At 41.4% G+C, this 18,812-nt stretch overlaps 2 protein-coding genes across 4 annotated transcripts; one reads left to right on the top strand and one right to left on the bottom strand.

Annotated features, from left to right (window-relative positions):
- Positions 1-573: 573 nt before the first annotated feature.
- LOC101159035 (septin-5) lies at positions 574-6,868 on the top strand. Of its 2 annotated transcripts, XM_004076166.4 has the most exons (13): positions 574-811; positions 1,149-1,171; positions 1,992-2,345; positions 2,781-2,877; positions 3,229-3,315; positions 4,110-4,233; positions 4,316-4,450; positions 4,530-4,647; positions 5,123-5,224; positions 5,301-5,397; positions 5,466-5,628; positions 6,210-6,312; positions 6,386-6,868. In XM_004076166.4, the coding sequence occupies exons 1-13, from the start codon at positions 766-768 to the stop codon at positions 6,455-6,457; spliced, it is 1,521 nt and encodes a 506-aa protein (XP_004076214.1). In that variant the 5' UTR covers positions 574-765; the 3' UTR covers positions 6,458-6,868. The 2 variants fall into 2 exon arrangements, with proteins under 2 accessions (XP_004076214.1, XP_011481559.1); XM_011483257.3 differs by lacking the exon at positions 1,149-1,171 and having other exon boundaries at positions 577-811.
- Positions 6,869-6,891: 23 nt separating this feature from the next.
- LOC101162699 (max-binding protein MNT) lies at positions 6,892-18,359 on the bottom strand. Of its 2 annotated transcripts, none has more exons than XM_011483259.3 (6): positions 18,013-18,359; positions 14,997-15,582; positions 14,861-14,902; positions 14,648-14,759; positions 9,655-9,847; positions 6,892-9,583 (listed from the first exon to the last, which is right to left on the bottom strand). In XM_011483259.3, exons 1-6 carry the CDS (start codon positions 18,275-18,277, stop codon positions 8,763-8,765), a joined length of 2,019 nt encoding a protein of 672 aa, XP_011481561.1. In that variant the 5' UTR covers positions 18,278-18,359; the 3' UTR covers positions 6,892-8,762. The 2 variants fall into 2 exon arrangements, with proteins under 2 accessions (XP_011481561.1, XP_011481560.1); XM_011483258.3 differs by having other exon boundaries at positions 14,997-15,585; positions 18,013-18,358.
- Positions 18,360-18,812: the final 453 nt, after the last annotated feature.

Below are 18,812 nucleotides of genomic sequence, written 5' to 3'. Positions count from 1 at the left end.
TCTTTTTGCCATGAAAAGCAGTTTGTGGTAAATCAAGCTCCACGATGTCAGATAAAAGAAAAACTAATATGAAAAAAAACACACACATAAAAACAATGGAAATACAAGTATTCATCTGAAAACACAGTCGAGAAGAAACAGAACAAAAAATGACAACACACAAAAACAAAGAAATCACAAGTTAATTTTGCAATTATCATGTAACTATGTCAGTTTCAGTTTTATTTAGCTTCTATCAATTAGATTGCATTTCAGTCAACATATATATATATATATATATATATATATATATATATATATATATATATATATATATATATATATATATATGTATATATATATATATGTATATATATATATATATATATATATATATATATATATATATATTATATATATATATATATATATATATATATATATATATATATATATATATATATATATATATATATACATCCAGCATCTGCAGCTGTTGAATAGAATAGAATAGAATAGAATAGAATAGAATAGAATAGAATAGAAAAGAATAGTTCCCTTCTAATTTTTCAAAAAAGCGAAAATATCATTATTGTTATTATTTTATTGTTTTCTCATAATGTTAGTCGACACCTGTATAGTAATATCAGACTGATCTTCAAACCTAACGGTGGATCTTCTGTGTTGAAGTCGTCAGTCGGTGCGTCCTCGTGCGCGCGTGCGCACGCGCACTCTCAAGGTGCGTCTCGCCTCTGATCTGAGGACAGTTTGAAACCGGCGAACACAATGCAGCACATGTCTTCTCCGGTCAGATTCCGCAACAGTAAGAAAGGTAGGAAATTATCTATCTATCAACAGTTTTAACTTCCTGACTCGTTCTTATTGGCAGGTTCAACAACAAAACCCCAAAAATCTCTGTTAGATATCCAGTTCTGTCAACCCCTATAATATAGCCAATAATTTATAGCCGACTAAGTATTTTTATTTGGTTGTTTTTCATCCGATCATGTAGTAAATGTACTCACTTGTTGTTTTTTATTTCTTTTAGGAACAATACATGTCTCTTTGCATGCACAGAAGCTCTGTTTTCGTTTGTTTTCCTGACAATGATCCATATAATTATGTCCCTATGTTGTTGTTGTGTTTTCTTTCGTCTCTGCTCAAAAAAGCTGCAACTTTCTCAGAAAAGCAGGTAGGACTTGTTTGTGAATAGTTTTTAATCGTAGTGTTTGCTGCAGTTTGTCTTAGTGTTGAAGATTTAATTCTCCAACCCCCACCCTTTCAGGGCATTAGGGTTAAGCCTGCTGCAAAGCTTTCTGGGTAATGAGAGCTGACAGGTAGTGGGATGCCAGATGAACCCTGATCAGACCACAACAGTGTGGACTTTGCAGCTTGCAGACCAACTTAGCAGTCTGTTTTGTTAATCTTTTGGAAATCGAGCAAATGCCTGTTAGCCTCATTGTTGTCTAGGGAAATCATTTCAACTTTGTCCTGAAATCAGAGAAAACTGTGTTCTGACTTGACTGTTTGTTGATCCCCTTAAGATCTTAGGCAGTTTTTTTTTGTTTTTGCTGCACCCTTCATCCTGCTTGGAAAGATGGATGACCTTTGTCGCGTTTTAATGGGATCCAAGCTCAGCTCTACTCAGTCAGGATGCATGAAGTCCAATAATGCAACTTGGGAAACAGACTTCTAATTTCTCTTTTTTGTTATTTCAGCAAAACATAAACGGACAAAGATCAGGATTTAAAAGCTGTTTATCCTCTTAGTTCCACCAACCACTAAACAGATCCAGATTCTTCCTAACAATCATGCTGACTTTTAAATCATCTAAGGTCTATGTACATGCAACACTTAATTAGATTTAAATTCAAATTAAAAACACGTCAGGTATTTAAAGTGTTGATGGGATATGTCAAAAACTCCCTTTGTAGCATTAGGTACGAATAATCACGCTCTGAATTTGTTGCCTTATCCCTGAGGAGCTTTGTGTGTTTATTCTCTGTCCCCAGCTGTCCAGCTTGTCCATAGAGGACCAGGAAGACATACAGTTCCCTTTTGCGATGAGAGATCTGCCCCCTGTCTCTCACTCGGCTGGGCAGCTTCATATGACAGACCATCACATGGCAGAGGAACCATCCAGTGAGAGATTCTCTGGCTTTCCCACGAATCCCCCTCGTCCCTGTCCCAGCCCGTGCTCGCCGAAGATTCCTCCCAGAGCGAATCCTGCTGGACTGAACTCACAGATTCCACCTTTACCCATGAGGAGTCCAGTCGTGTCTCAGGTGTCTGTGGACTGTCCACTCAGCCCGGCCTCACGACCACGCAGCCCCTGGGGGCGCTTTGATCCCTACGACTCTCCAGAGGTCAGCGCTCTCACTCTTTAAAGTACTTCTTGAAAGTTTCATTGGGGTCTAAAACTCACCTTTTTCAATCACTTTCTTTATCCTTAAATTAACTTGAACAAGATTGCAACACATATCAGCAAAGTCGAACTTGTGCATAAACCCATTTGCACCCTAAGGAGCGTGTAACCATGGGGACTGCATCCTCTATGTTTGAGTTCAGGTTACAGTTTTGTAGGTCAGATCCTTTAAATTAAAGCTACCATGATGCAGTGCAGCTCAAACGCAGGAGGCAGAGGATGTAGGCTGTGAGGGTAATCTTCTTAAAATGCTGTTTTGCATTGTTGACTAAAAACCATGAATAAGGCAAATGATAGACTGGTCATAATGTTTGCAGTTAGAATTGTTGAGAAATAAACGCAACAATTATATTTTTACTTTTGTTTTTATGAGCAGGATCAGGATAAGGAGTATGTGGGTTTTGCCACATTACCCAATCAGGTTCACAGGAAGACAGTGAAGAAAGGTTTCACGTTCACGCTCATGGTGGCTGGTGAGTTCTTCTTTGTGTATTTTAACTCTCTCTCTCTCTCTCTCTCTCTCTCTCTCTCTCTCTCTCTCTCTCTCTCTCTCTCTATCTATCTATCTATCTATCTATCTATCTATCTATCTATCTATCTGTCTATATGTTTTTTTTGTTATAGTGTGCCACAGTGGGTTGTTTCTTTATAAAATGTCTACAAAAAGAAATTGTAAATTTTTTATGTTTGAATCTAGACTATTTGGTGATTATAAATGTGTTTCAGTAACTTTAATTGATCAAATATACTGACAACATTTTTTAAATTTTTATTTTTTAAAAGATCGTGTCTCACTGAAAACTGGTCATTTTTTGCTCATCCAGGAGAGTCTGGTCTCGGCAAATCCACACTAATCAACAGTTTGTTTCTCACTGACCTCTACAAAGACAGGAAAGTTCCTAATGCTGAAGGTGAGAACTGGAAACACAGACACTGTCAGCAGAGCATTCTTTTCTCTCAAAATGTGTCTGCTGTTTTAAGAAAGAGATGGGAAAGTGACATCGATTTTAAATTGAAGCCTATTATCAAAACGTATTATACATGAGTCAGAATTCTGCTAAAACTGGGTAAAATTGACAAATAAAATACAGGAAAAAATATCCTGAAGTAAATAATTCTGACAGAGAAGGAAAGAAAATGTCTGAGTTCTGAAATACAAGTCAAAAATGTGAAGTGCTATCCTAGGCCCTTTAACATTGGGAGTTGGGTCATCTAGACCCACTAGACAGTGCGCTGAACCTTTTTTCTTCAATGATTTGTGATCTTCACTGGTGTCCATGGATTTCATGAAAACTTTCCACCTTTATCCACCTGTGTATTGGTAGGGAGAACACGTCAATGTAAGGGTGGGGTCATCTAAGACAGCACAAGGGATAAATACAGTTTTGTGGAGGGAAAAACATTTGAAATTAAAAATATGAAATTTGAGTAAAAAAATCTTTTTGTTTTTAACATATTTCTGATTTTCTTTTTCAGAATGAAGTTCACAGTCTTTCATTAAATTTAGAAATTTATGGATAGAAGGTCAGAATTTCAGAATGAAACTCGCAATCCGATTAATCTAAATGCTAGAATTAAAATGCGAGTTTTAAGAAGGAAAATGTTACAATTTCTCATCAACATTTTTTAAACGTGAATCTTATTTCATTTTGGTTCATCTATCTATTGACGGGATCTTCTCCTTTGCTAATGTATTCTCCTGCAGAACGGATCAGCCAAACGGTCGACATCATCAGACACACGGTGAGCATTGAGGAGAAAGGAATCAAACTGAAGCTGTCCATCATAGACACACCGGGGTTTGGAGATGCCATCAACAACACAGAAAGGTGAGGGTTGCCTGCACAGAGCAGGGCACGGCCCATTCACAACAGATTCACGTCTCACCAAGAGTTTCTGCATTTGCATCAGCTGGAGGCACGTGGAGGACTACATTGACCACCAGTTTGAACAGTACTTCAGGGATGAGAGCGGGTTGAACCGAAAGAACATTCAGGACAACAGAGTCCACTGCCTTCTCTATTTCGTCTCTCCGTTTGGCCATGGGTGAGCTCCCAGCAGATCCCTTGCCCATAACATTTTAGGATAACAACAGAACAAATTTGCATTTTTTTCTTTGCATCAGCCTTCGTCCTGTGGATGTGGGGTGCATGAGAGCCCTGCATGAGAAAGTCAACATAATTCCTCTTTTGGCCAAAGCGGACAGCCTGACACACTCAGAGCTCCACAGAAAAAAAATGAAGGTGCCAAAGATCAGTGAATACTCTCATGAAGGTTGTCACCGTTCTTTTAACCCTTGTGCTATCTTAGATGACCCCACCCTTACAGTGACGTGTTATTCCTACCATGACAAAGGTGGATAAAGGTGGAGAGGATTTCATGTAATCCATGGAAACCAGTGAAGATCATAAATCATTGAAGAAAAAAGGTTCAGCGCACTGTCTAGTGGGTCTAGATGACCCAACTCCCAATGTTAAAGTGCCTTGGATAGCACAAGGGTTACAGGGTGGAATTGATTATTTAACTGCAATTTCTTATGTTAATGTAAGAGCATAAGCCTCCCAAACTCTGGATTTTCTTTTCTCAGCATGGAGCTAAACTTAATGAATTACTTCCAGTAAGGCTGGACTTTATCCCTGTAATTCGTAATGCTTCATAAGCCTGCCTGAATCTCAGCGTTCCTCCATGCACAACTGCTTTGGTGTGTTCACGTTCTAGATCAGAGAGGAGATTAAAGAGTTTGGGATAAACATCTACCAATTTCCAGAGTGCGACTCAGACGAGGACGAAGACCTGAAGACACAAGAGCGGATTCTCCAGGTTCTGCAGATAATTACCTGGTTAAAAGTTCTCACTTTGTCCATACTGACAGTAATTGATGGCCTTTTCCCTGCAGGATAGCATACCGTTCGCTGTGATTGGGAGCAACATTCAAGTGGAGAGTAAAGGCCGCAAGTTCAGGGGTCGTTCCTATCCATGGGGAGTTGTAGAAGGTAGATGCAGCAGAACACTGCACGTTTTTTGTCTGCTTCTTGTGATCGTTGTGTGGTTGGGTTCACAGTAGAGAATCCGGCTCATTCGGATTTCCTGCTGCTGAGGAACATGTTGGTGAGGACTCACATGCAAGACCTGAAAGACGTAACCAGAGAGATGCACTATGAAAACTACAGGGCCCAGTGCATCCAGAACATGACGCTCATGATGGTGCAGGAAAAGAAACGCAGGTTAGTAAAGCCAGAACTCACAAATGTACATTTAATAGTTAGAACTTGATCAATTTATGCTATGAAGATTTTTGAAACAGTATTATGTCTATTTTACTGATATAGTTTTACTTTTAATTATATACCGGTACATGATTTTTCAAATGAACATAATCTGCATGTATTTTAGATAACTGATCTGCATTTACCATGTTAAATTCTAAAATATTTATGTCTATTTTTTACATAATAATTAAGTAATTCATCTTTGTTATGTACTTTATTGATACCTAAGAATTCTTAATTCTGTCTGATAAAAGTTATGAACTGGATAATGATAAATCATGTAATAAAAATGGTTACGGTAGAACAGGGGTGGGATTATATAAATTTGCTTCCTTCCACTGTCTTTCAGGCAATATTTAATGTTATGTCTAATTATCCTAAGTTTGATACATCATTGTGAGAATGTATAATTGATGATTGTATTGTTTTTGTGTATTATTCTTGTTTGATTGCTTGAAATTAACCATTTCAAATCAAATCAAATCAAATCAAAGAATAGTTCCATACTGTAGTTACTTCATGTTTATGGGTTTTAGTTTGCATGAGAGGTTTCAAGCAGGAAGAGAGGCGGAGTTCCCCTTACCGCTGGCAGCCATTGACACCGAGAAGGAGAGGCAGATCATTGAGAAAGATGAGGAGGTGGGAATTTACCCCAAACACTTCATACGTTCAGTCTCTCAGCTTCTCTAATAGTGTGTATCCCTGTCTGTAGCTAAGGAGGATGCAAGAGGTGCTGGATAGGATCCAGGAGCAGATGCAACACAGCCAGAGAGGCAGTTGTTGATTCCCTCATGGATCCCTTAGAGCTGAGAAACACGGATCACGGAGGAGGCAATGGCAACCAGGAAAAGAAAGCTGCCATGTCTGGAATGACACCCTCTCTAAGGGTGCGCATTTTTTAGAGGAACAGTTCAAAGGAAAGTGTAACAGAATTTGCAGAGTTTAGCATCATTATTTCATGCCGTGCAAATTGCTTGTGGTATTTCCCAGCATGCATCCAGAGGAAATAAGGCTGTGCAGCTGATCTGAATGATGATAAGGACTCTAGTATGTTACTTTTTAATTGTGTGCACTGCCATCTAGTGGTTGACATTTTCAACGTGTGATATTTTTGATGACGGCTTTTTGTGTGCATTTTTTTTTGTATCTTACATTTTCTGTTTTCCAACATAAAATAAAAACTGCTGTTAAAGGATGTGAAAATGAAACTCGTTGCTGTAAATGTAATAAGATTTATTAAGAATCTTCATTATTCCATCAGCATAATGCTCCATCATTATTATCATTGTTATCTTAAACAGTGGACAGTTAGATCTAAAAGGCAGCCCAAAGAGTACAGGCGATATATAACTTAAAACTTTCACCATAGGGAAAACATTTTTTTTATATTCATATATAATATCAATGTAGCATGAGGTCCAGGATTCTGCCCACATTATACAGTATTGTACATGGTCCCAAAACAACCATTAAAATAAAATAAAATAAAAAACACTTAAAAGATCTAAAATGCAACTTACATGCAAAACAAAAGAATCCAACAGAAATAAGCATTTCACTCAAATGCATTGACATGCGCACAATCACAATTTACAAAACTTTCATACTGACAAACATTACAGAACTGAAATTTAATATTAGACATCATTATTTTGTGTCAAGAAAAGAGCAACAGGATCATATTTGATTTTTTTTCCACTCCATGGCTCAGTCCACAAACTCTTTCCGTCTTCCGTCCATTATGTGTACATAATTTGCCAAAGTTTGTCACAGTGTTCAGGGAAACTGAGGATCGGGCGCAGACCATAACGTCCCAACAGGCTCGTCTCATAAATTATTTTTATGTAAAAAAATAAACTGCCAATGGCCACACACGCACACGCCATCATGCAGAGGGCAAACTGCATATAAAACTGCCATGCTACAAGGAAAACAGCATATAGTACAGAATATATAAAACATATGCTCACATTTGGACATAAAATCTACAGACAGTAGATGAAGATGGGGGGGGGGGGCATATGAGAGGTTTACAGGATGGGGAGAAGGTTGTGTGTGCACAATAAAGTGCATAAGAACACATTTTATCAGCTCACAGGAGCTTTTAAGTTTTTTTTAACCAAATTTACCAAATGCATGATGGTTTTTTTAACCATATGAACTTTACTAAAAGTATATGTTAAACGCAGGTTTCATTTTTTCAAAGAAATATGTTTTCCAGGCGTGTCACTTCCATGTACGTTCTGGGATGAGGCAGCAGGGGGCGCTGTTGCGTTGGATAAAAGATGAAAGCATGAGCGTCCTTTCAACACAGTTACAGATCAGATTTGGAACGAGCGCTCAGCTTTCTGTGGCACTTTTTGCTTGTTTACATCAAACTGCTGATTTGCAGTTCAGTCGATTTCAATATTTACTTATACACTGTTCGCTTTGATGTTTTTCTACAGAAAGTTCCCTGACCCCCTGAAAAAAGTACTTAATTTGTGCCTTCCTGATTCTCCGATTCTTACTCCGATTTAATAAATGCATTAGACATCCAATAATTATTTTTCTTAAAATCTTTAAAATGAAGCAAAAAAAGACGCACAAAAAAGGAAACTTTTCTGTCAATCTTTAGCATGTAAGTGCAATCTATTTAATACGCCCTCATTTGTTACCACATCAGTCCAACACGGAAGACAGATGGGTCTTCACTCCAGGAGCAACCATGAACAAAATCCTAAATGAATGAATAAATGAATGAAGGTTAAAGGTAACTCTTTGATGCCTGAGTGTAAAATAAGCTTATAATGTTAGTGCTTCTGTTTGCAGAGGAGTGAAGGAAAAGGAAGAAGGGTCAGAGTTCCTGCCTTGACAGTTGAGGCAAAAGTTTCATTCCTTTAAACAATGGTCTGAGCCACTGAAGCTGCTTTCGTGATTTTTGTTCTTGATAAAAACAAAAATCCTACAACACGTATATTTTGGAAAATGTTCAAAATCAGCTGCTTGCTTTTGTTTCTCAGAGATTTGACAGAAACTAGTGAGTTTCATGATCTCCAAAAGCTTTTAAAGTTCTCAATTCAGTCCATTAAATCGCTTATTTTCGTTACTCACGCCAGTTTGAGCGTGCTGACGGGAAAAGTTGGAACTGTTACCATGGTGACGGGGTTGAGGACCGTTGCCTGCCCCACCAGCTGAGTGTGTGGGGCCAGCACTGCTGTGGGCTTTCCTAGCGACTGGTTCCCCTGGCTCATCACCGTGCTGTTCACCTGGGCTCCGTTAGTGTTAGCTTGTGTATTAGCTTGAACGTGCGGCAGGGTGTGGTGGGTGAAGGTGTGGGTGATGTGGCCCACCATGGTGGGCTGGGAAACGGTCACCCCCTGGGAGTAAAGAGCCGGGAGGTGGGATGTCAGAGGTGCTCCGATGTGAGCCACCGGATGGACGGTGATGTGTCCGATGGGCTGGGCGGCTATCTGTTGGTGCGTGGCAGTGACGGGGACAGCTGGAGCGGCTGTGATTGGCTGAGGGATGGAGGAGGTGGGTCCAGGTGAGGGGGCAATGTGGGTAAGGTGTTTGTGATTGGCTTGAAGAGTATGACTGACGGCTTGGATGACTGACGGGTGGGAGACGGCGGCATGGGCAATGACTGTGGGCTGGACCTGAATTGGTGAGGGCTGGATGCGGTGTGACAGCGTTTGAGGCAGTGGGGGAGGTCCTGGGACTGGAGCTGGGGCAATGGCTTGGGGGGGAGGGAGACCAGAGGGAGAAGGGGTGCTGAGGATTCCAGACAGAGGAAGAGCAGTGTGCTGGATGGATAAATGAGGGGCGAGGAGCGGCTGCGCTTGTAGGACGGGGGGAGCTGGTTTGGGCAGGGGTATAGGAGCAGGCGTGGCGTCCTCCTCTATGTCCTGCTCAAAGTTGTCTTCCCCTTCTGTAGATTGAAGAAGAAAACTTTAGCCCCAAACCAACGAATACACAATACTGTTCTTCTCCTCCCTGTACCTGAAGCAGTGGATGTGGAGGCCTGGTCGTCTTCTGGCTGGATGGTCTGTCTGAGGACTCGGTCGATCTCCATGACATCCATGACCTGGCCGAGCTCGTTCTTCAGCTCGGCCAACCGCTGCTGCGTAGCGATCTTCTCCCTGGCCAGACGCTCCATCTCGTGCTCGTACTCCTTTTCTTTACGCTTCAGAGTCTTCCAGAAAACACACAATAACACGAAGTTCCGGTAAAACTACAGCAATCTGTCAAGTGTGTCACCTTAAAGCCAGAGTCCTATTCACCCGTAGAGGGGTGGACTCATACGGGAGGTCGTAGAGGAGCAGCTGCATTTTAAAGGGGAGACCTGGTATTTCTTGAAGCTCCCTTGTAGTTCTCATCACCCCCATCATGAAAATGGAAGGTACAATTGTCGTGCATGTGGCAAGAGTATTGTGAAGTATTTGTAAAGATAATGCAAGTATGACGTACGGGTGATGCCGTGGTAAGGTACCCTGATAGAGCATTCTAGTCATTGGTAGGGTGCGATTACTGGCTCCTTACTTGTCCGCATGCAAATGACGTGTGCACACGGTGTACAGGTCCAAACTGTGCGGAGTCGATGCTTTAACGGGCCCCTTTGCGCAGTAAGAATAAAAATAAAACGTGCTTGTGTCTTAATAACTTCACCCTTATTTACCCCCCTGTCTAAGCGTTCACTACAACCTGTCGCTCACAGCATGTCTGTAAAAAACGTGCATGAACATTTTGGCTCTATGACCGTCTATGGACGGTCTACAACCTTGATATTTCATGCAGGCATGCAGGTTGGGCCCATTATTCGCCCGCAGACAGCCCGTATCCACCCGTAAGGGCCGTTGTGACTAAGGCAGTATATACATAGAAGCAGCACTGTGTGTTTAACTGTGGATATTGTGAATTTTACAATTAGAACCAAGAAAAGATCAGCTAAAAAAAACATTAAATGTGATATTTATTCAATTCATCTACGTGGAAAATAAAACTGGCACGAAAATGTTCCTCTGAACCTTCTTAGTAAAAAGGACTCAGACTTGACATGAGTGGGAATCATCAAGGTCACCTTCCTTTATTAAATTCATACTGTCTGGTTAGGATTGGTCTCAATATTCACATTCCAGAAAAAGGACTCCTCTATAAAACAAAGGTCGCTGAGACAAACATGAGGTCTTCAACAATGCGGTTCCTGTACTGAGCCCCAGCAGCAGAAAGGTATTTATGCAAATGCAAGCGCTCACGTGCTTTCAGGGCATCATCAGCTGAGGGGCCTCTCATTTCCTGAATCTCATTTGGGGTTTTTTCTGTGTTTACTACCACAAGTCCCTGGATTTTATTACAATTCTGATGTCATCTAGTTCTTACATACACAGCAAACGTAGCTTTTGGACACAGCCCATCACACAAGCTGTAGACTGAAGGAGGTGAGATAATTGTAAAAGATACATTTGATGAAAAAAAAACGTCCAAAGTGGGAGAAAAGCTTTTCCTGTCCCCACTAAAACGTCTTTGTGACCCAGTTTCTCTGTCAGCTGACGCAGGAACACCAAACCGTTGAACAGGCTAAGGACATTAATGCGGATTACTAGAGAGGAACGAGACAGGGAAGGAGGGCAGAGAGGGGCAAGATAAAAAAAACTTAGTGGGGAAAAGAGGGCAGGAGAAGGAAAAAGAAAAAGCTGAGAACATTAATTGGTAACAAGAAACTAGTCAGATTTGTCAAGCTTTTTGTTGCATGGGCAGCAAAGACGCTTTTATTGAACCAAAACTTTCAAAGATCAGCCTGGAAGAAAAAACTCATATTTTCCATAGAGATGCAATTTGAAAAAAATACAAACATTGAACGTGAATCAAAATCTAATTTAAAAAAAAAAACACTGTATGTATTAGAAATCTGCTAATGTGCGAATAAAGTTTTAGTCTTATTGCAATGGAACTGAACAGGAGAGGTGATAGAACTTTACCACACTGGAACACATGATCCACTACAGGACTCTCACTTCAGCGAGCAAAGCCGTTTAACCTCTGCAGGCACGTGCCTGCCTCACACGCGAGCCCACTTTCCTCCCTGCTCCGTCTGATTTCACTGGCCTTTGTTCAACTTTAAAAACAAGCCAGACCCGGTGAACTGATTCCTCCTGATACGACCTCATCCAGCACTCTTCTTTACATGTGCTGCAACCAAAGGACTGTGTCCCAAAAGCGCATTGGAAACTTCACAAGTCAAGTCGAAAATGAGGCCTTTTCCTTCAAGAGAAAATAAAGGCAACTTTTTTGCAAAATAATTGTTGATAGTTTTTTTTGCATCTTTAAAGCTAAGCACAGAGCTACTTGTATCAAATCAAAAAGGCTTAATTAAGCCTGCATGTGGATCTTCTTGCACACATTCCTTAATTCTAGGGAACTTCACACAGGTCTGCTAATTATCAGCCAAGGTGGTGCAATCTGTACAGGTAGCCAGTCCACCTCAGTACTCACACCAGCTCTTGAAGGTCATTTTCAACACTGTACCAATCAAACATGCAAGTGTGTTTTGAATATTAGTAGGATGAGCTCTATACCCTCTCACTGACTGAAAACATGCAAACTCCACACAGAATGGTCACAATTTAAAGTAGGACCTCCTCGGTGAGCGATAACAGTGATAACTATCCCAGACCTTTACGTACAAAATCAGACACCATTAATTCTGCAGTAAATCACCAAGGAAACAGCTGCCACACTTAACCGTTTCCTTAGCAACCTTATATTTGAGGATCTTGCAACTTGAGCAGCAGAGATTGAAACAAAAAAACATCAGGAGCTCTGTAGTTTGGTGGAGCAGAGGGAAATCTTCAGATGTGGGTGGATGGATGCTGCTTACAGCTGTGTATATGTATTAGAGTTATCCTCCTGCACGTTGATAGACAATCTGTTCCTTTACGTCTTCCGTCTTTAGGGCCCTTCACTTTCACCCGTCTCACAACTTTGCTAATGAAGATGATGATTTCATGAGATGACCCCAAGACCAAGGCTGTCAGAAATAAGAGAAACTCCACTAGTCCGACAGTAAACGGATACTTTGATGCTTAACTGATACGTTTTGACAGCAAACTTCAATTCATTTTGGCTGATTTCATTACAAAAAAAACCAACAAGCTACACTAGTCCTTAGCACCACCTATTGCCAAGGTAACCACGCGTTCACAAGTAGAGACATCAGGGTTACACACGACAAAACGGACAAGGAGGAAAGGAAGAAGCTGATGTAACCGCTACAAATCGGCCCCATCTCTGCTGTTACCATGGAAACACAGCATAAACCTTTGTGCACGCAGCACCTGTCACTCCCTACCTCCCCCACCACCATCTACAGGTGCACAGCAGAATTAGCCATGTGCTCGGATCTCACATGGCTGCAGGAGACGGAGCCCGAGGTTTACAGATTTACGTGATGAGAGGCGCTGAATGAAGAAGGGAAGAAGAGGGGGGGGGAAACAGAGGTATGGGTTTCAAGCGGACTTGGTTTATGACTGGAGTTAAGTGTCCCATAAACCCTCCAGCACATCCAAACACCAGCAAAACGCAGCCCTCTTTCAGAGAATGTGGATACAGCAAGTTAAAACCAGAGGCATGGAAACCATGCTCCCTAAAAAGGGCTTTTTAATGCCCCACATACCCAGAGCATCACCAAAACACGCAAATATTTAACTGTTAATGCGTGAGCCTGTTTACATAAACAAAACTTTGATAAACAGGAGTGATGAGATGAAGTCATTAGCTAATCTAACGCAATCTGATAAAGAATTATCTTTGGCCTGTGGGTTTGTGTCTGATAAGATGTTTCTTTGGAGCATCTGTATAGAGAATGAAGAAAGACTGAACACTTTCCTGCTAGTTTCTATGCCCGTTGCACTGTTTATTCTCCATAAAGAGAGAAACCACCATACAACCACCATCTGCTTCAAGACCACTGTGTGGCCCTCACCGACTTACAAGATAAGAATGATGTTTTTTTTTTACATGCGAACGTGCAAAAACATAGAGACAATGTATGGAAATTGTAACCATATCTAGGTGCGCAACTTAAATTCTTTTAAAAATAAGATACCAATTGAAGTTGCTAACTTGACCGCTTGAATAATCATCTTTATGGAACAATAATTTAAGCTTTCCTTTGATTGCATCTTAATTTTCCCAAATCTTATTGATTTATCCCCCTTATAAATACTAATTTATAAAAAAGGTAGAAGACATATTTCACTGCAGTAAATTCAATTAATGTGGTTTTCCTCATGAAGCAAAAGTACAAAATTTCATCCTTAGATGCTTATGAACATATCTAACTTTTATCCATTTTAGTTTTGCACGAAATATGGCCTCAGATGTTCTGTGCTGATTTCCCTGTGGGATTCTGCTCCCAGTCTTTGCTTTGCACAAGTTTCTCCATCTCAGCTTTATTTAGCTCACTCCTCCAATTTTCCATTGCGCATTTCACTGAACCTAAAATATCAAAGCTTCTACTCCATAAAAAAAGGAATCACTACCGAGATTGTAGCTCCAAGCTCTAATTAATTTTTGCATAGGAGCATAAAGTCTTATTTCCGTCTGCTTCTGTGTGCTGAAAAATCACCTCTTCACACTTTAATGACACTTTCTGCAGGGTATGCCTCCGTCAAAGCGTCATGTGCAATGTTAGATGTCTAGACAACAGAAAGGAGGAAAAAAGATGACAAAATTCTTGATGTGCTCCAATTTAAACATATCTGATCTATTAATCAGTCTGTCGTCTGTACAGCCAAAGAATATTAATATAGTTAAAACACAGTTTTATACATTCTTAACAGAAATAGTCACTTGAAATTTTTGTATTTTTGAAATGCCAAAACACTTAGCAACTCAATATCTACCAGATATAATAAAACACAAAACTAGTGTTTCACACGATGTGGATTAAGAGGATTTTCTACAAACCAATGAATTGTAGACAAACCATAGTTACCTGTATGTAGCGTAATGCACTCCGTAGTACACTGAGGTTGGATGTTTTCTTCTCATCCACATTCGGAACATTCTTCTTCAACGTCTCGAAGCACTCCTTTAGGTGTGCTCGCCTGGCGAACCAGTCAAGAGATGATACAGATTGAATATAACATCTTCAGGACAGCTTTAAACAGACAATAAATGTATATGTGAGGATTTTGTCGGGGCTCACCTGTTCTTTTCTAGCTTGTTGTGCACCTCTCTGGTCCCCGCACTGGAAAGACACAAAAATGCTCAAATATAAATACTGATGAAATAAGGTTTGGTTGTTGGTTGCATTATATGCACACACCCCCAAAGAAACTGACCCTCCTGGTCTCCTCTTCCCTTCCAAACTCCTCATGTCTTCTAACGGCACGCCATTAGGACGTTGCTGGCATGGCGGCGGAGCTTGGCGGGGCACCAGTGCATGATGAGTACCAGAACCGTTAGTGTTGATTGGTCCTGGGAACTGGATCTGAACTTGAGGCTGTGATAGACCGGACTTTACATCAAAAAGCTGTTGAGCACCTTCCACTTTGATTTGGGGGGAGCACACTAGGTGATGAGGCGTCTGCTGCTGCAGCTGGGGGGGCGAGGAGGCGTCCTCTTTCTTGACCGGTGGGGGGCTATTAAGTGACGTTGCGGCGGCAGCTATAGGTGTTGAGAGAGGTAGGGGCGGGACAGAGGGTGTTGCGGTGACGACTGGGACCATTGGGATGACAGCAATGGGGACTTGAGAAGGTGGAAGAGAGGGAGCTGGAGGGGCAGTAGGGTGATGTGTCTGTTGACTGTGGGTGTCATCACTCCAAGCAATATGGTTGGTTCTCACAGGCTGAGGCGAAGAGACAATCTCTGCACGGCCCGATTCAGCCTCTGTGGCGATGAGGTCCATCTCTTTACGTTGCTCTTTGTCTGCTGGAGAAGGAAACGAAGGATTAAGAAATAACTGAAGTACAGCAAAAAAAAGCATTCTGGATGCATTTACTTAATGCTATACCATTATGTTAGTCAATTCTAAAATGTCTGTGTACACGATAAAAAATGAAGTCATCTGGGGATCAGACAGCATGCAAGGAAAAAAAAGAAACTCAAATATAAGCGTCTCCACGTGTTTCCTGAACACCCCTCAGTCTCCTCTGTGATTGGACTCTTCCACCACTCAGCGGGCTCCTGACACAAGCTTTGTGAGGAAGCCTGACCAACTGCAGAAGACTGCTGTAAAAGTGCAACTAGGTCAACTGGAGTTGGAACCCAATTGGGTAAAAAAAATGAAACCACGTTCTCCTGCACCCAAAGGCAAAATTTAAAAAAAAAATTAAAGGGGGGGCGTGTTTGTATGCAAAAACATAAGGGACCGACTTATTCAGCACGTAGATAACATACACCCTAACATCCAGCCCAAAGGGAAGTGGAAAGCCTCGTTTCCATGGAAACAGCAGCTTTGAAAGGAACATCCTAGGGATTCCTTTAAACCTGAGCAACCCAGCACACACAAGCAAATTCTAAAAAAATAACACAACATATGATGGATGTATGGCAGTCCATAAAGTAAAACTGCTGTGTGTTCTACATAAGACTCCAAACCGCAGATATGCGATTTCTGCCTACATAGGAAAACTGCTATCCCAGAAACCGCCAAGAAAGTGCTTTGAGCAGCAGAAAAAAAAAAACATTTCTGCACTGGTAGCCTTGTACATCTTTATGTATACTTTAAACCTGATAATGAACTGAATTTACATGTTCATCAATCTTTTGGCAAAATAAAAATTAGCCTTGAACTGATAACTTTCAGTATAACCAGGACAAATGATTAGATAAAATGGAAGCAGCGTTTTCAAAGGCGGATGAAAGAATAAGCAAAGTTTTAGTGAAATTTTAAGCAGCCACTGAAATTCTTGCAGCATAGGAATTTCTCCTAAATTAAAAATTTTTAGGAAAAAATGCTCATACCATTACCCAGGAGTCAATCTTCTAATATAAATCAGGTAAAAAATATTTTGTACCAAGTATTAACTACCTATTATCGGCACAACACTGTTTATTGTAAAATTATAGTAAGTAAATACACTAAAACAATGGGGGGGGGGGTGTCATTGTTTCTGCTCTGGCTTTAGTGTCTGAGCTTACCTTACTATATATATATATATTTTTCTAAGAATTGGGACATTCATCCAGATTATTGAATAAATTACGTCATTTGTAAATAATCTAAAATTAACTACTTTTCTTAAAAATGACCAGACCAGTAGACACATAATATCATAACTCTGCCGTCTAAACCAAGACAACAAATTACATAAGGTTTGTATTTAAAAAGTGGGCACGCGCTGTGTCTCCTACCCCCCCCCCCACCCCCGTCAGCGGGACTGTCTGAATGGTAAAGGGCGGAGATGAGAAGGGAGTGTCGTGAGTGCGTGCAAGCGAGCCAGCGTGCAATAACAGGAAAGGCGGGGTGGTGTGCACGTGGTAGTTGTGGGAGGATCCGAGCACGCGGTAGGGTAGGCAAGCGGTGAAGGGGGAAGGGGGGGCTGGACACGTCATCGAAGGGCAAAATAGGCGAAAAATATGATAAAATAAAATAAACTAGCAGTCACCTTTTAACAAGTCAGTCAAGTGACAGAAATACTATCGAACTAAGATGTAAGCAGAGGATAAAACTTGTTTTTTAGATGATACACAATGAAATTTAAGTTAGTCCGAGTCTGCGCGCCAAGGTCCGCCCCAGCCCGTGTGTGTCATGAGTTAGCTGAACAATGTCAGGGTATTATGTAAAGAGCTGCCTTCGCTCGCCACCGCCCCACCGGGGTGCTCGACGGACAAAAACAATTGGCCTTTTTGTTAAAAAAAAGAAATGCATATTTTTTTGAAATTAAAATTCACAATTAATAATTATGTTTTTTTAAATTAAGTTTATACCTAAAATACGTGCATATACGTTACATATATAAAGTACACATTTGGGGAAAAACTAGGACTGACATTTGAAAGGGCTGCTGCTGCTGGCAGAAACTCTCTTCCGCAGTCAGTCACAGGACTATTGAAACTAACGCACATACACATGGGCGCGCGTGCGCGCGCACACAGCGGGCGCGCAAAATAGTTCAAAAACATCTCGAACCGTTTCCGCACTGAGTGTTGGTTAAGTTTGCACGTAGAGGCCATCTGCTCGTGATTCCCAACGACACTTCATGTCCGTGGATGCACGCTGACGCGGGCTGGTTAAAATGCAAACCCTGTCGCAGCTAATAACGGAAACTAGTGCCTTAATGCCGTGAAACACTAAAGCACGCGCCGTGTGTACTGAAGACTTACCACAATGCAACACCCTGCTGTTTAACTTACCATGCTTGATTTGTTGCTGCTGCTGGGCTTGCCATTCTAGGTATCTGGCAGCCTCCAAAAGTGTTTCGATACTCATTGCGCGTAAACCGTCAGGGCAGGGGACCCGGTGGCCAGGGACGCGGAGGAAAAAGACTGAGCTGTCCCGACAGAAAGGGCCGTGTGCACGGGTCACTGCCGCACCACCAACGCGGCCCCCCCTCTGTGGGTTTCCTGAGAGGAGAGGAATAATTCCTAAAGCAGCCAAACAGAAAGTAAATCCTCGCATACGTAAAAATTAGGATCGCAACAAGATGGCGATGCGAACACGGGAATACTCACAACAAGGCGAGTCATGTTCTCGTTAAGTCCCGCCCATTCGAGATTCCTACCACGCCCAGTTACTACGGCTAAAACCAAAGCCCGGCGACGGAGTTAGCTTTGCTCCTCCGCCCAGGGAAGAATTTCAATGACTAATAAGTCCCCGATTTAACACAGATTTTACCGATTATGTCAGATATGTTTAAAAAAACAAACAGAGAACCTACGAATTGTCATATCTTTTAAATAAACGGGATTGTTTTTTTCCGCTGACGTCATTGTGTTTCCGTGTTTTCTTTCTACCGGAAGGCTCGCGCCGCATGAAGACTGATCAGGCGCTAGTGAACCAATCAGCGCTCAAGACAACAAGGCATGGTGCTGGTCCACATGGGCACCCGCCCGGCCCGAGCTCGTCTCATTTGCATGGCGAGAGCGTGACTTGCCACCCCCTTGTCTCGAGATCAGGGCTGTCAGTCAAACACAAAAGGGGCGTGGTTTATCAT

The sequence above is a fragment of the Oryzias latipes genome, chromosome 14, assembly GCF_002234675.1.
Source record: "Oryzias latipes chromosome 14, ASM223467v1".
Taxonomy (NCBI): Eukaryota; Metazoa; Chordata; class Actinopteri; order Beloniformes; family Adrianichthyidae; genus Oryzias; species Oryzias latipes.
Note: the sequence above shows the minus strand (reverse complement) of the source record. Positions and strands in the feature narration are given on the sequence as shown.

Excerpts from the sequence above, each read along its gene's own strand:
- LOC101162699 (XM_011483258.3), bottom strand. The coding sequence starts at position 18,277 with ATGCGAGGATTTACTTTCTGTTTGGCTGCTTTAGGAATTATTCCTCTC. Across the intron at positions 14,903-14,996 it reads GGGAAGAGGAGACCAGGAGG|TGCGGGGACCAGAGAGGTGC; the intron begins GTCAGTTTCTTT and ends GTGTCTTTCCAG. Across the intron at positions 14,760-14,860 it reads AACAAGCTAGAAAAGAACAG|GCGAGCACACCTAAAGGAGT; the intron begins GTGAGCCCCGAC and ends CTGGTTCGCCAG.
- LOC101159035 (XM_004076166.4), top strand. The coding sequence starts at position 766 with ATGCAGCACATGTCTTCTCCGGTCAGATTCCGCAACAGTAAGAAAG. Across the intron at positions 2,878-3,228 it reads GTTCACGCTCATGGTGGCTG|GAGAGTCTGGTCTCGGCAAA; the intron begins GTGAGTTCTTCT and ends TTGCTCATCCAG. Across the intron at positions 4,234-4,315 it reads GCCATCAACAACACAGAAAG|CTGGAGGCACGTGGAGGACT; the intron begins GTGAGGGTTGCC and ends CATTTGCATCAG.